Source organism: Hippocampus bargibanti, linkage group LG01, assembly GCF_051943395.1.
Source record: "Hippocampus bargibanti isolate YZ-2025 linkage group LG01, ASM5194339v1, whole genome shotgun sequence".
NCBI classification, from domain to species: Eukaryota; Metazoa; Chordata; class Actinopteri; order Syngnathiformes; family Syngnathidae; genus Hippocampus; species Hippocampus bargibanti.
The window spans coordinates 5006053-5023358 of NC_142734.1; the positions used below are offsets into that span (position 1 = coordinate 5006053).

Sequence of the window (17306 nt, forward strand, 5' to 3'; positions counted from 1 at the left end):
CACCGCTCTACAAGTTGTGTCCATAATTTATACATTTACTTCAAATGACTTATACTGAGCGGATTTTACAACAATTCCACGGCATATAGCTATATTTTACGTTTTAAGACTCGCGCTGAATATTCAGGAAGTCTTGTTTTCGAGTTGATGACGATGCCTGATATCACGTCACGTCTGGAACGCCCCTGACCGAGAAAGCGACACACAATGCATTTTGGGTACTTTGAAAGAAGAGAAGAGAGAGGTTTGTAATGTTGTACTGAATATTTATGTAGCCCTAAAACTCAATATTCTGTGTGTCTTAGAATTCAAGTGGCAATGACAAAAACCCTGGCACTGGAGTGGACATATTTTTGCACATGTCTGGCAGTGAATGAGTCAAAGTGTCTTGAGGCTGTGTATAGGCAACGGTTAGTGTGTTCCACACAGGCGTGTGTAAAATTGCAAAGAGCCACTATACAGGTAAATTTGGGTTACCGCAAAGAGAGTTCATGACTAGAGGTAAGAAGCTGTTTGAACATTTTCTTTCTCAGATGTGAATAAATGTTAGCATTGTTGCGCTCTAACCAAAGACAACATTGACGTTATTCAACATTCTTTCTTCTCATTGTCGCCGGATATTTATACACAGATGTGTATCAAATCAATCAATAATCAAATACTACAGTGAGACCTCAACTTACAAACTTTTTGTCTTACAAATGTCAAATTTATGAAAATTAAACCTTATAATAAGCACTATTTTCATAATACACACCTAGCACGGCTGGCGGAGTGATCTTCGGCAGAAGCACACGACCGAACAGCACCAGAGGTTAAGTTACCAACAGTCCTTATGGAAGGTCACTCTCCTTCCATAAGCCATCAACGACCATCAAAAAGGTAAATAAAACTTTATTTTACAGCACAGTTTATTTCTTTAATTACAGTCGTCATGTAAGGCGCCTCTCTTCCCAAACAGCAATTCCCTTTGACCTTTGACCTCCAACGCCATTCCATCAAGCCATAAATGACCATCACAAATGTAAATAAAGTGATTTTATGATACAATGCAGTGTATTTCTTTCATTACAATAGAATAGCACATTTATTATACATAGAATAAGGTATGTTGTGTGTAGTTTTAAGGCTTATTTAGTTGAAAAGTATATTTTATGGCAACCCGGGAATGGATTATTCCCATTTTAATGGTTTCCTATGGGAATTTTTTTTTTTAGATACACACTTTTCGTAAGTTCAGGTCTCACTGTACTTCATGATTCCTCATTTTGTCCAGTTCAACCCCATGGACTGCCAATTAGTGAAGAGCATTGATTCTACATTTGACTTTTCTGCGCTACAAAGCATCATTAAGCAACAGAGAATGCTGCAACGTGTCTCCGTGCACACCCACGCTGGACCTTGTAGCACTTTACGCGTTCAGTCTCTGGCGGCAACAATGTGGTGGGATGAAAGAAAAACGTACATGAAAATGATTTTCTCTCATTATCGGCACAGGCTGAGACCTTTGGACATGCTGAAATCCTACACCTTGTTCTCTTGTCATGAGATGCTTATACAGAGTAGAGCTACGCATGCACTGTATGCGCACTCATGGGGAAAGTCATTAGAAGTTTTCATGGAGACTTACCGATTGCAGCGTTATAACGATGCCGTCGAAGCTACAATATTTGCTTTCTTTTTAAAGATTTTAATTACAGCAGAATTGCAAAGAGCCATGTACGAACTGTACGTGCAGTCTGCTCTGAATATAACAAATACGGGTTTGATGTCAGGATTCATCATTAAATCACACTCAATCGCCTCTTCCTTCCTTCCTTTCTTGATCCCTTGATCATTAATTAAATATGAATTTGAATGGGGAGAACAGTGAATTATAGTATGGATGAATTATAGTATGGGTGAAACAGACACCAAGACTCAGAGGTTGCTTTCTGCAGAGCGCAATCAGCCCATCCGTTAGGACACTTGTGTCAAAGTCAAGGCCCGGGGGCAAAATCCAGCCGGCCACATTATTTTTTTCGGCCCGCAAAAGCAAATCAAACTTGTGAAATTCCATGATGCTTGCTATAATTCTACTAAAATGTTATATTTTTCAATGTAATCCAAAATAGCAGTCATTATTCTTGACTTCAGATTTGTAAGGATTAGTCATTAATTTGTTGTGCGCTCTTGATGTAATATATGAAGGGGATTAAACATTCTAATGGATTCCCCGAATTCATAACGACCCTCGAGAGGAAACCATAACTAGAATGTGGCCCGTGGCAAAAAAAAAAAAAAAATACTTTGACACCCCTGCGTTAGGAGTACATGTTTGTCAAAGGGAATGCACTAGTAGAATACACACCACGATGTAAAGGTCACACCAGATCAGATACACTCCCACACATGATTTTTTTTTTCCTGCTCAGCTTCATTCACCTACGGATCTCAAAAGGAAGTTTGCAGAAAATAAATGTTTTTCTGTGTTGCTTAAAATGTGTTGTTCGATTGTGTTGCTTAATGGACAACCGACACAATTTTTTTGTTTCCCAACTGACATCAGAAAAACATTTTATAGCATCTAAAATACCCAAAACACGCAGTGCAAAACACCAATAAAAATGACTTAAAGTGTCCCAAAAGTACTTAAAAATGACCTCGGAAGTGGTGAGTTTTAGAAGGTCCTGCCCCCTTTATCGTGACATCACGCCCGGATGTCTTGCCTTGCTCTAGAATAAAAACAATGGCTTCAGATTCGGAGAAGATATGATTCAAATACAGTAAAGTCTCGTTATATCGATATCGGATATATCGATAGTCCCGGTTATATCGATACTATTTCTGTGCACGCACTGAGAAAATTACATGCAAACAGGGTCGGATATATCGATAGTCCCGGTTATATCGATATTTTTTCGGACTCTCTTGAATATCGATATCACGAGACGTTACTGTAGTTCTGAAGAGGAAAGCATAAATGTTTGCAATCGATTAAAGAAGACCATCCGTATCATTTTGAGGCATATGGACTCCAATGTAGCTGCCAGAAAATGCACAAAATGGCGCACAAGCTCCGTTGGAAATTGGAATTTGTGTAAACTAGTATCAAATAGTAGTCTTGGTGCAACACACAACGATTCACCATTGCGTTATTTATGTGTTTTCCTTCTAATTTCGCCTTCAACATGATGTTTTCAGACCAAACAAAGTACCCAAAATGCATTGTGTGTCGCTTTCTCAGTCAGGGGCGTTCCTGACGTGACGTCACGTCAGGAATCGTCATCAACTCGAAAACAAGACTTCCTGAATATTCAGCGCGAGTCTTAAAACGTAAAATATAGCGATATGCAGTGGAATCTTTGTAAAATGCGCTAAGTAGAAGTCATTTTAAGTGATTTTACAAATTATGGACACAACTTGTCGAGAGGCGTCGGTTGTCCTTTAATTCACGGTGTAACAAGGCCAATGAAAAATCTCAAGCCCCCCCCCCAGCTCCACCTTGTTGGGAAAGAGCTTTGTGATAGCCTGCGTTGTATATTATATTATATTATATTATATTATATTATATTATATTATATTATATTATATTATATTATATTATATTATTGTATAAACACAATTGTTTTCTACGGTCTTTGTGGACCAACATAGAAATAACTCCCGACAGGGAACAGGTTGCTCATCGTATTTAGAGTGTGACTTTGAGTGGTATTAATGACGATGGTTCAACACCACATGATAAAAACACGCTGTCCTCATGACACCAGTTTCAGCTTTCTGTTATGCGTGGCACGTTAGCGTATGGTGAGTAATAGGCAGCCAGTGGGATCTGAAAATAAACAGGTTTTGACTGAGTCCATCTGATAAATATAAGTCGGACAACCTACACCTGAGGCTCTCTTGAAGCCTCACACGGGCATGATGACAGAATCATAAGCAAGCATATTAGAGCGCTTTCATTTGTCACCAGAGATGAATGTTCACGTCATTGTCTGAAACCATCAGAGTGCCGGAGTCTCACTTTTTGATGCATGACGGCAGTGACAACAGCCCCTTTCAAGGGTATGTCGTCTGCAAAGTTGCCATAGCTCAAAGGTGAGCAAGCCAGGCTCAGGCTAAGAAAATAAACGAGGCCTTTTTATATACCGCCTGTTACTGCAGCATCGTGTTCGGCACCGAGAAAGATTTAGGAAAGGTAGGGAGGAGTATTTATCGCCCTCGCTGTGAAGGTGACATCAAAGGACTTTCGTGCTATACCAATTATTATGAGTGATCACTAATTTATGTGCTCTTGGTGCCAGTAATATCTGCATCGGAATTGTTTGAAGTTGCCTTATTTACATCTGCTCATGTGTTATCTTTTTCATCCAGTGACGTGCAGTCAGGTGAGGCCGTGCCTTACCTGCCATCATGGAAAGATCGAATGAAAAAAATAAATTAAACAGTTATATTTATTTTGTGATTTGTACTTTAAATTTCTTTTCCATTTAACTTCACCATTTTTGGATTTTTTTTTCAAAATCGCTGAATTTTCACATTTACCGTTCAAATACTAGGTCGAGACGAGTGGTGAAGCAGCAGCCGGCTGAGCCTCACCACGGATCGCGCAATGACTATGCGAACTGTGCTGGCTTGCTCTGCAGTGAGACCGTATTGCTGTCCCTCTGCATATCGCTATTAAAGTGTTCAAACACTTTTAGTATATGTACTAAATTTCTACAGTTTAGCTGGTGTATATGATGTAGAGTCACTTTACATTATAAACACTGTACTACAGTTTATTTTATTTTATTTTTATCAAATCTGTGTACATGGGTGAGGCACACAGTTCTCCTGCCTCATGACAAGGGGCGCTGGTTATTACAGAGATTCTTCTTGCGCCTCCTTGGCTGCAGAATAATAGACTTAGTGAGAGCAAGCTACAGTAAACAGTTAGCAAGTTAAGTGCAACCATCCAGTCATTTTTTCGTGTTGCTTGGCCTTATTTTCAGAATGGAGGATTACATATCTAAATTGAAAGAAATAGAGAGACTTTTAAAACTGAAGAAAGATAAGGAAGGCTTCTACAAAGAAGGTATAGATGCCTTTCTTCAGAAGAAGCAGCGCATGGACTTCATTTATAAGTAAAGGTAACACGATAATGATGTTTTTTTCATTCTTTTTTCTATGCTACAGTTTATATAAAGAATGCTGACATGACATTTTAAACAAAACACGTTAACTGTTGCCAATCAAATGGTGAATAAGCTACTCTGTAGAGTTCATATGTTTGTAAATCTGACTGTGATGACGTCAGTGCCTCACCAGCCATGAACCTCACCGCACGTCACTGTTTTCATCACTTTCATTTTCAAGAAATCCAAAATGGCGCCCGACTGCTGAGCGGTTGCGCCTTATCGGCAATACGAATATGCCAGCACTGTTTTTGATTTGGAAGGAATGTCAGTGCCATTTCACTGTCATCACTGGACAGCTCTGGGATTATTGTACTTTTTTGCACCCGGAATGAGAAAAAAGAGCCTCAGCGCAGCGGGCCAATGCGTATGAGGAAATGTCGTTGCTTGGAATTGAAGCGGATTTACGTGTGACAGGAGATGTGAGTCAATCTTTTTTCGTCAATGGATGCTACAGCTTTGTGTTTGCTTTCAACATTTAACCATGACGTCCCTGATCCACTGCTTCATCTAGGGTGCAGAATGACTGTCTATGTCTTTTGTGTTGTGTCACATTATTTGTTATTTAATTTTTTGTTGTTGTTTTGACAATATACGTCGGAGGACATTACTCTAAAAGGAGTGGTCCGTCCATCCCTCCATCTTTTATTTTTGTTCTTTTGACTTCAAGATGGCGCCGCGACAGTGGCTGCCTTTACAGTAGCTCCTGTATTTTGTTTCCCTACTTCCTCCTTTCCTTCCCTCTTACTTTCATCACTTTCTGACTGTGAAATAAAAATTTCTCCACCGCAAGACTAATAAAGGCTAATTCCAATCCGATTTTATTGCCCGTGCTACACGACAACTTTGTACATTTATGTCCAACTCTGGATAAAATGCAGAAAGTAAGTAGTTGGCCTCCTTGACTCAGAAGTGAGACAGAGACAAACGAGTCATTTCAACGATTTAGGGTTACATGGTAAGGCAGAGAACACTGCTTGGCTTAATCACGGTCGGCCACGTCACAGGTCCCTCTTGGCCCGCTTCTGACACCGAAACCCTTAAGCGACCCAATCTTGTATTATGCACCAAAGTCTTTGATTGGCTGGGGTTGACAGGAGCGCCCTAATTGAGCAGGACTAATTGAAATGTCAGCCACAGAGGATGATTTTCTCCTCACAGATGAAAGCAAAACAGGCGCAATAATTGAGTTGTCAAATCTATCAGAGTAAGTTCTTTACATGTGGACCGGATTGCCCTGCAGCCCTTCCTTGTGCTCGGCTAAGTACTTTGTTTTTCATTCGCCACACTCCCAGAATACTCCCAATGAGCATGTCGCAAGCGAGGGTCGCCGAGAGAAAACAGAAATTGTTTCCTTGCGGATTCATTGAAATACCACATTATGATCATTTTGAAGCTTACAGCACAGAAAAGTCATTTCACAATCTCTGCTCCTCAGGCCTCATCCATTAAAATAATTCATTAAAAGCACAAATACTGCCTCTCATTTCCATTATTTTCTCTTTCTTTGTGTTATTGCTGCTTGAACGTATAAACATTTGTTGACTGAGACTCGCCCTTTGAATGCCCTTAATTCACTATTCACTGCTTACCTTCTGCCTAGAACACACGAAACAAATGATGTCAATAGAATCCCCCTTAAAAGAAAAAAGGCCTGGCAACTCCAGAAAGGAATACTTAAAAGAACAAGAAGTCCGGGATAGAAACCTGCAACAAAGCTTGGAGTCCAGCTCCAGCAGCGTGTTCCTCAGCAGTGAGGCCCAGGCATGCAGTGACAGCTGATTTTATTTTAGAATCCCCCTTCGTAAAAAAAAAATAGGATGGACTTACAGGAGAGGACTGGTGCAATCGCCTTGGCCTTTTTTTAGAGTCGAGTATTGAGGTACCCGGCATGCCCTTTAACTTATGTCATAGCAGTGTTATGGAAGCCGACGTCACAGACGCTAATAATAATAAATAATAATACATTTCATTTCTAAGCACCTTTCAAAACTCTCAAGGTCACTTTACAGTCACAGGATAAGTATTTTTCTGCGGGTGAGCAGCAGTAGCCACACGCGCCAGCGTTCACTCAACCCCAGAGTAACTTAAATAGCTAGCAAGCAAGCTAGCTAGCGAATATATAGCTAATTGCTAGCGAATAGATAGCTATTAGCTAGCGAATAGATAATTATTAGGTAGCGAATAGATAGCAACGGTCTCAGGCAATAGAGGTTGAAAAAAAATACACAATACACCAAATATACCTATCTATTCGCTAGCTATTATCTATTCGCTATCGAATAGATAGCTATTAGTACTTGAGACGTGAAACAAAATGGCAGACCAAACAATGAACACCCCTAACGATCATGTAAACAAAACAAACACCAGAATAATAGTCATAATAATACATTTCATTTCTAAGCGCCTTTCAAAACTCTCAAGGACACTTTCCAGTCCTGCAAGGAAAATACTAAAATAATTGGACTGCATAATCATCAGCCTCAGCATAAAGTTACTTGCTCTAGGTCTAATGAGATCCAGCACTTTATGACCGGTACTCATTTCAAATTGTTTGCTTTGATTAAAAAAACAAACGGTCTTGAAACAAGCCTTTTTTTAAACGGGGTAATACATTCAACAATTACACATTTTGACTTTGGGCACCACACCACAGATAGGCTGGTATTCATTCAATCCTGGTTTTAACTTTCCTTTTCCTTTTTCCACAACTTACTACCACAAACGTTTTACATTATAAGATTTCAACTCTAACTTTTTTTTCTTGGGTTGAGTGAACTCAAAAGTAACTCAAATAGATAGAATTCTAGCTAGCTAGCTAGCTAGCTAACAGATGGCTACTAGCCAGATAGACAGTTAGCTAACTAGCTAGATAGTCTTATAGCTAATAAATAGCCAGCTAGCTAGCCAGATAGCTAATAGATAGCAAATAGATAGCCAGCAAGGTAGATAGCTAATAGATAGCAAATGTACAAAGTATATAATAGCCTGCTCTGCCACAATACTAAGAAGTGAGTAAGATTTGAGAGTTGCTATGAACTAGGAGTGCCCAATCTACTAGTTGATCAACCAGTCGAATGCAGATTTGCCCCGTGTCGATTGCGAGGTTTTTAGAGGGAAAAAAAAACAACCATTTGAGTGTATTTGTGCATGTTAGTAATATTTTTTGTGTTAATAATGTACACTGCTTCTTAATCATTCCATCAGTTTCATTTTCACAGTATACAAAAATAAACAAAGCAGGTAAATCTTTAACTGACGGTGGTGATTGACCTGAGTTATCAAAAGTTGTTAGCGCTTTTGTCACTGGCCACACGGTTTCACTTTCTTGTCTGGAAGAATAGCTAAGTTGAAGACAAATTCAAAAGATAAAACAAAAATTCAAGTCATCATTGTGAAAACGGACTGATAAATGATAACTATTTCATGCTATGGGTCAATTATATACTTTTAATATTAGGCCATTTGTCTTTGCCACACAAACACACATCCAATGCGCTGAGAAGCAGGGTGACGTGAACAGAGTTTTTCCCTTATTCCTGCTGTGAACAAACATTGGCCTTCAGCATCAGTGAAGATCCTTTCATAAACCACTGACCACAACCCAAAGCCTTTCGTTCATTCTTTCTGGCACTGCAACCTTACCACAAAACAAGATTGAAACCATTTCAAATGAATTATTCATGTCTATTTTCTCTATTATTAGCTGTGATCGCTGGTGTTTACTGACTTGAGACCACCCCGTGAGCTGTTGTTGGCAGCCTATTGACCACAGAAAAGTGCGCTTATCGGCCCCGAGGAGAGGCTGTTCTTGTCTGATAATCCCACTGAAATTGCACATGGATTTCCTGTTCCTAAAGTGGAAAATAAACACACTCCCGTAGAATACCTAATGAAAGCCAACTGTATGCAAACTACCCAAAGTGAAAAAAGCAATAGCTCCGTTTCCTTTTTCTTCTTCTTTTTTTTTGCAACAAAGAGAATCGATTTGTATTAGTTCCTGTGTTTTTGAGTGACGAACAATTTGCAAGTTGAAAATGAATGATGCCTCAAAATTGAAGACCCACCACTACGCACCAACAAAGATTGTACAATGTAGAAACTGAACGAAAGTTTCAAGCAATGAAATTAGATGTGTAAGATTTTAGTCAAACTCATTTAAGACAGAATGAAGGTTTATTCGCTTTTTATTTGGCTTTTCCGACAACAATTTCACAACAAGTTGCACATCTGGTATCGTAGATGCTGTTTCACCAACGGGTGGCAGTGAAGGGTTAAAAGGACTCCAGGCACGACCAATCAGAGTCAGGGCATTGTTTGTCTCACCCTGTCAGATTTGTTTCATCATGTCATGTTTTACTTATGGTTTTGTTTGCTACTTTTGACCTTTTTATTCAGATGACTTTGACCCTAACGCCAAACCCTAACCCTAAACCCTAACCTTAACCCTAACCAGTATCATTTGAAAAGAAAGCGATGAAAAACTACACCAGTGAAAGTTATCTCCTGGTCTCTCATTGTGACTGCAAGATGTTGTCTTTACAGTGGCAGACCGTGGATTTCATCGCTAGGCCTTCAGTAGTGCTATGTCTGAATCAATCCAGAATGAAAATGTGTGGTGTGATTTACAACAAGTCCACTAGAGGGTACCATAATCCAAGAAATAACTGACCAACCTGTCTTAATGATGTCCATTTTTTCTTGAAAAGTCCGTCTTGAAAATGGATTTAACAGTAAACTTCCAACCAGATCAATTTATTTTCCTCATTCAGCCATTGTGGGTTGACAAAACTGCCATTACATCAACACAATATATTCTTGCTACCAATACAGTGTTATAGCTCTGGTCATTATGCTCTTGCGGCAAGTGATACTATGATTGACTGTTGACTAGCCAATCAGAGTTTGTGAAAACTCTGACGTTACACAGACCTGCAATAAGGCTGTGCCCGTCACTAACTCAGAATCTGATTGGTGAAAGCAACAGACAGGGCCCGCAGAACTAATTGTGAAGGCGTAAAGGTAGAGCAGCGCAACAGGGGAAAAATAATGAAAGGAAGCTGAAAGTCAATTTGGGATTATTTAACAAGAATTCACGAACAAAATATAATTAAGATCAGTCCGTGATTCAGATATTTTTAGGTCAGCAGAGAAGGTTTTGCAGGCCTCGACGGTCCGCCACTGTGTCTTCAACACAATGGGCAGGCATCCTTAGGTTTTCATGACAACCACACGCATGAACTATGCGGACACTTGGGTTGTGACTGCACTGTTTTTGGTTGGGTCCTCGTCAGTTGTCAGGTCTTTTATCTGGTGTCACCTTCATTTTACAATACAATACAATACAATACAATACAATACAATACAATACAATACAAGACAAGAAAAGAAAAGACAAGACAAGACAATAAATGACGAGACATTTCCAAGTACTATCGTGTTATACAGCGCAAGTTGTTTACAACCTTTGAGAGCCTCTTTTTTTGAACCTGTGTTGGTCTCGTGAGGTTTTTTTAAGGTCTTGCAAGACACCATACATGGTCGCAGTTTGAACTTGCAACTTTTGTGCAACTTGTGGTGTATTTTTCACAAACCTTTGGCAATTATCCCAACTGTTATGACCTTGATGGCATTCAACTTTTGAGCGGACTCAGAAAACCAAGTTGTGAATTAACACACTGGGCCTACACACAAACACACACACTCGCACACAACTCTTTCACACTGTGAAAGTTAAGTATACACACCACTATCACAATCAGATGAAAACAAACTAAGACCGACTTCAGTGTTGCTATCGCGATCTCAAAGCAAAGAATCTAAAAGACACAGTTATCTTCCAAAAGCTAAGATTCCTTATTAGAAATGTTCCAGTCAGACAGTCTTATCTGACAAGAATAATCGAGTACTTCCAAGCTGCCGTTTTCCAGCTGTACAGCTGTATTTGTCATTTGAAAGAGCGAGTGAAGGACACCGTGCCTCCTATCGCACATCCGCATTTCATTTTCATTGCAAGTACTCACAGAAACTGTCATCCAGACAAAAGTCCATCTGCTTATCTCGGGGTTGATCTGGCAGCACAATGCATCTGGATGTCACTCGTTTGGATGGTGATGCGTGGACGCTTGTCATTTCCTGGTTGCAGAAATAGACAAAAGGGGAAACGCTGTTACATAACACCATTGTTTTTTTGTTTGTTTGTTAATTTTGTTTATCTTTGTTGATTTTACTTTGGCAAAGGAAAGGAGACACCTCAGATAACGGAGAGGAGCTGTTGTCTGGACAATTACAAGTAACCATATATCAAAAGCAGGGGTGTAGCCAGACATCTTTCAATGCGGTGGCAACGGTGGCATAACACCTTTGAAGGTGGAACTAGGTAGCCATGCATGTTTCTGTCATTCTTTATCACATCATCCACAATCATATTTCCATGAAATCAAATTCATACTAATGCATAACAGTTTCCTTCACACTCATTAAGATCTTGCTCATTTTATTTTATTTTTTTTAGATGATGCTATTTTTGGAGGGAAGTGTTTTTGCTTTTGTGGACGACCTCCATCCACCCATCCACCCATCTATCTATCCACCCATCTATCCACCCATCTATCTATCTATCTATCTATCTATCTATCTATCTATCTATCTATCTATCTATCTATCTATCTATCTATCTATCTATCTATCTATCTATCTATCTATCTATCTATCTATCTATCTATCTATCTACCTACCTACCTACCTACCTACCTATCTCTCTCTCTCATTTCTTAATAATGGATTAACAGCAAATATATAAACAGGAAAAACGTAAATACTAGACAAATAATTGCTCAAGATAAGTGCTTAAGATTGAATGACTGTCTTTGTGTTACTATATTATTTTGTTTTTTTGTTTGTTTATTTGGTTCTTTTCACTTCAAGATGGCGACGCAAAAGTTTCTGCCTTTCCAGCAGCTGCTGTATTTTGTTTTTCGACTTCTTCCTTTCTTTTCCTCTGCCTTTCTTAACTTTGCTGCTGTGAAATGTACAATTTCTCCACCGCGAGACTAATAAAGGCTAATCCAATCCAATCAAATTAAATAACAGTGCTATAATGGTATTCATCGTTTTTAATCATAGTGTAATAATACTGTAGTATTCAGTCAATAACATAAATTCATAATCTGACATCATCCTTCCTTCCCTCTTTTTTTCTTACAGTTGATCTGATACAGATGTGATTGAAGCAGTGAAACATAACCAGAGCTACAACAGTGGTGACTGTGCACTCAAGCTCAATCACCATTTTCTCCAAGATTCCAAAATTGTGAAGAAAATTACTTTGGGGTTAACAAAGCCACAGGTACTGCTGAAAGATGTCCTGGCTCCACAGGTAATGGGTAATAAAACAAGAAAATCACCCCTCCTGTTTTCCACATAGACAGATGCATTGAAAAAAAGGAACAGAAAGATGTTTCCCCTTGCTGGGCTATACTTCAGTTGAGAGTGTGGCATCACCAATTTATACTCCCAAATTCAGGCTATTTAATTACTTTTAAGTGTTGAAGTAGAAATGTTTGTTCAATATACAGCCATTTTAATAGCCTATAGGCAGTGTCTGAAACTCATGGCAAAAAGTTAGAGGACACCCGGGCAGACAACTCTAAAAAGTTGCCTGCCCCATTTATCACAACTTGAAACACAATAAGATGACTAATCGCAAAAAAAAAACATTGTTGCGAAGTATGAAGGATTTTTTTAAATTAAGGAAGTACCTACCACAAATGCTCCCTTGCTTAATTTATGGTAAATATCCCTTGCTGAAGATTTTGCTCCAGTTGTCATTTGTCATCATGGTGCACAATGCAAGGTTTGCGTTGCGTGGTCTGCTCCAAGCCACGTGGACTCCTCTTTCTAAGCGGCTTTCAAAACTCTCAAGTACACTTTTCAGTCACGGTTTAGTCCGAAACACGAAACAGGCTTCTGATTGGCTGCCAGTGCCAAGTATGCAAATTACCAAACGTTTGTCAATTTGCATACTCGGCACCGACAGCCATCAGAAGCCTGATTCGTGCTTCGGAGTAAACCGTGACTGAAAAGTGTACTTGAGAGTTTTGAAAGCCGCTTAGAAAGAGGAGTCCACATGGCTTGTAGCAGTTTGCTTGTAGCTTTTGTTATATTGAATAAAACAAACGTTTGATTTGAAAAAAAATCTCTTTTTTTTTCCTTGAAGAAGTTGTCGGCCACCTGGGCCGAGACGTTTTGAAAGTTGTACGCCTCCGGGCAGACGTTATTTCAAACACTGCTTTAGGCTATGCTCAGGTTCGAGCTACTTCAAATAACGATGTTGATAGCTTAGAAGTACTTTCAATTTCTAGTGTTTCTCAATGCTTTCTTGACTTCTTCCTGACTGACCACCAAGTGACCTCTTTACTACAACAGCTGCAGTTTATTGACAAAAATGCTAAAAGATTTCTTGCGCGCAATATGGGTATGTATGTGAGAGTAAATATTTTTTTAAGAAGCCAGACTGGGATATGAAAGCCATTTATTTTTCCAATAGCAGTGCAACTCTACACCATCATGTCACATTACATAGTTTGATCCATAGGGAACGTGCATGTTCAAATGACAGTCTGACACTGAAAAAGTAGGACGTACTCAGATTTGAATCCAGTTTCATGATGACAGCTGGCTGACATCTACAAACATACCATTACAGATACCAACAGAGCTTCCCATCTGGTCTACACGTAATGCAGAAGGAAATATGGATGAGCCGCACCGAACACATTGACTAGAAGTGCACTTGGTTGAACTTGAATAGATTCTATTCTGCAGTATGTAATTAATTCTACTTGTTTAAAGAAAAAAAAAGCTTGAATGAGGACATGTCCTTGGTGGGATGTTTTTCTTCTGCAAGCATTTTGTCACAACTTAGAAGTCAGCAGACACGACATGTTTTTCCATTTTCAAATCCAGTGTGTGCGTGCGTGTGCGTGCGTGTGTTTGCAAATGCATGGTTGTGTGTTTTATGCAAATTACGTTTTACCCATAGCAGTCTTTGAATTGCATCCTGCGGGGCATCCTCATGGAGCCACTACAGTCACGCAATACACACGATGCCCATGGTAAAATTATCCAATTAAGTGTGAAACAGGACTTGAAAAATTACTCAAGATGAAAAAATGTTGTGTTTGTAACTGCAAATCTCTAAAACACCTTTTCATTTGGATCCTATCTCACAGTACCACAGTACTCACTCCTCATGGATAGTCCGTAATCTTTCTCTTTCTGTCACTGTCATTCTCCTTCTCTCTCTCAGAAGACAAGTCAAGCTCAATTCACTGAGCTGCACGGAGCACTGTCACATGCTCTGAACTGGCTCCCCGGTGTTCCAATGTGTATTTGACTTCACAACAGAAGCAACCACAAATGTCACTCACCGAAAACTGAAGTATTTTAGAAATGCCGAGGGGTTCAACTGTATGATGGGAAACACCATTATAGTGCAGTGGAATCAACTGTTTCAAATTTAGGGTGCTCAGAGTGCAATCAGAAAATTAATTCTCTAGCACAAATGTGATACGTTTAAAGGACAACCGACGCCTCAGGACAAGTTGTGTCCATAATTTGTAAAATCATTTGAAATGACTTCTACTGAGCGTATTTTACAAAGATTCCACGGCAGATAGCTATATTTAACGTTTTAAGACTTTAAGACTTTAACTATTCAGGAAGTCTTGTTTTTGAGTTGGTGACGAGTCCTTACGTGACGTCACTAAAGGACCGCCCCTGGCCGTCAAAAAGACGCATTCCTTCCATCACGTCAATGTATTTTGCTGTACTTGTTTGGTCTGGGGACCTCGTGTTGCACCCAAAAGCCGCCATTTTCGTCTTATTTTCGAGTTGATGACGATGCCTGACGTGTAGTGTATTGCATTGGAATTTAAAGCGAATGATAAGAGCCCATTGGGCGTGAAGGTAGTGGACTGTGTTCACACCCACAACTGCGTACGTCTTTGAAAATTACGAAAGAAAGGAAATTCCACTCAGAGCCACATCAGACTTTGCGCTGGTCATGAAAATAGCACCTTAACTGTAGCAGTCCATCCAATAGTCTTCAGGTGTTCCATGAAAATTTTAATCAGACAATTTTGACGACATACAATGACACTTGTGTTCAAGTGTTAATGCGCATTTGCATTTACATTGCTTCTTTGGTCCTTACGTGGACGTAGAACAGGGGAAAAGATGAAGGGGTCTAATGCCTTGTTCATGTGAATCAGTTATAGGCTCTTGCAGATTTACAGTAGGAGTAACCATTAAGGAGGAGTTGTGGAAATATTTCTGAACAGTGCCAGACCTTCACAATGGAGAATCAATTCACGGGGGTAAAAATTGGATCCATGTAAAAGAATTTCAGCTCATGAAATCAATTCTGGCCATCTGGGACCATTTTCTGTGTCACACGCCAGTGATTGTGAAACCATGGTAACGGTGATGTGTGCACCATTTTGCCTGTCCCCATCTTTCATAGAATCTTTAGATTGCTGTTTGCCAATGAGAGGAAGAGGTAATTGGTCAACAGTCACAAGGAGAAAGTTCTCATTTTTGCCAACTAGTGATATTTTCGTTCCTCACAAGTAATCTTCGCCCCTATTTGGTTTTTAATGACATACCCTTGTGCAATTGTGCTTTCTGAAGAGTTGCGGTTGACCTTTCTCGCCATAATGTGATTCATTTGTCCTCTTTCGCTCTTCTTCTGTCTGTGTCGTCCTTTTCAAATTGACAATTACGCGAAGCTCGTAAATATTTCAATGTGGAATATGTTTGTTTGCAGTTGAATGTAAGCAATCAGACAGCCTATTACTGGGCACAAGTATGCTGAAATCTGAAAGTAATTGAATAAAAATTGCTTTCCATCCACCATTCAATGCCACAGCAAAATTAGAATCCCTCTTCAAATGAAATCACATCTGCAGCTTGAAATCCACAACTGTGTTTTGATCTTTCTACAGTGTTTTTGTTAATTTAGTTTGTTATTTTGAAGATAACGCAGAAGGGTCCCATGATTAGGTTTGGCACCTGTCAGATGTGAAAATAAGGGACGCTGCTCTCGGCATCGCAGCAAAACAATGCAGCGTAAATACATTTCTCATGTTTTGCTCTTGTGAAAGAGTTATAATACTTTGCCTCTTTGCTATTTCTATTTTTTGGTACAGTCTCAGGTGAGACTTGGTGCTCGCTGTCACCTTTCCCATCAACCCCATTTATTTAAATAATATACAGATTCCATGATAAACTTAATATACAGAGAGTTCTACAGGGTGGGGTGGTGACCGAGAAGACTCCCCAGGGTTTGTGCTTGGTCATTGGGATACTGAGGTACGGAGGGGTGAGGGACAGAGTGAGGGGGGTTAGGAGGGGGGGCTTCATTGTGAAGGGCTTTAATAATAATGATACATTTCATTTATAAGTGCCTTTCAAAACTCTCAAGGTGAGCAGCGGCAGCCACACACACACTAAACCTGGAAGTAAATTGAAAGTTAACTAGCCAGTTATAGTAGATAGCTAAGAGACTTTGGCACTCACTTCCTCCCAACAATCGTAACATCGATTCTCTTCCCACCTTCAAGTCCCATCTCAAAACCCACCTATTTAAAATTGCATTTTCTGTGTAGCTCTCTCTCTTGTTTCTATTTATAATTGTATTTTATTTATTGTATTGTATTGTATTTGTGATTATATTTTATTTATGATAGTACCTATGCTTGTCCGTAACTGCAAAGTGTCCTTGAGAGCTTTGAAAGGCGCTTAAAATGTAATGTATTATTATTATTATTATTATTATTATTATTATTATTATTATTATTATTATTATTATTATTATTATTATTATTAACAGATAGCTCACGAGAGAACTAGCCATCCAGATAGCTATGTCGCTAGCCAGATAGATAGTTTGTTAGCTAATACACTGAATGTCACTAAAATACACAGATAGAAAGCTAGCCGGCCAGCATAAATGTTTGCAATCGATTAAAGAAGTTCTTCCGTATCAATTCGAGCCGTCTGGACTCAAATGTAGCTCCCAGAAAATGCACAAGATGGCGCCCAAGCTCCTTTGGAAATGGGCTGATTTTTCTGCTTGGAATT

General features: G+C 39.4%; 1 protein-coding gene across 3 annotated transcripts in view; it reads right to left on the reverse strand.

Moving 5' to 3' along the window:
• Nucleotides 1-17306, reverse strand: part of xirp2a (xin actin binding repeat containing 2a) — a 55423-nt gene that overhangs the window by 23708 nt on the left and 14409 nt on the right. For 2 of the 3 annotated variants that reach the window (XM_088991402.1, XM_088991411.1), the window contains exon 2: nt 11186-11297. In XM_088991402.1, the coding sequence (XP_088847528.1) occupies nt 11186-11297 (112 nt within the window). Of the gene's footprint in view, nt 1-6751; nt 6797-6866; nt 6885-11185; nt 11298-17306 lie in introns of those variants that run through there. The other variant, XM_088991418.1, reaches the window with a different exon arrangement.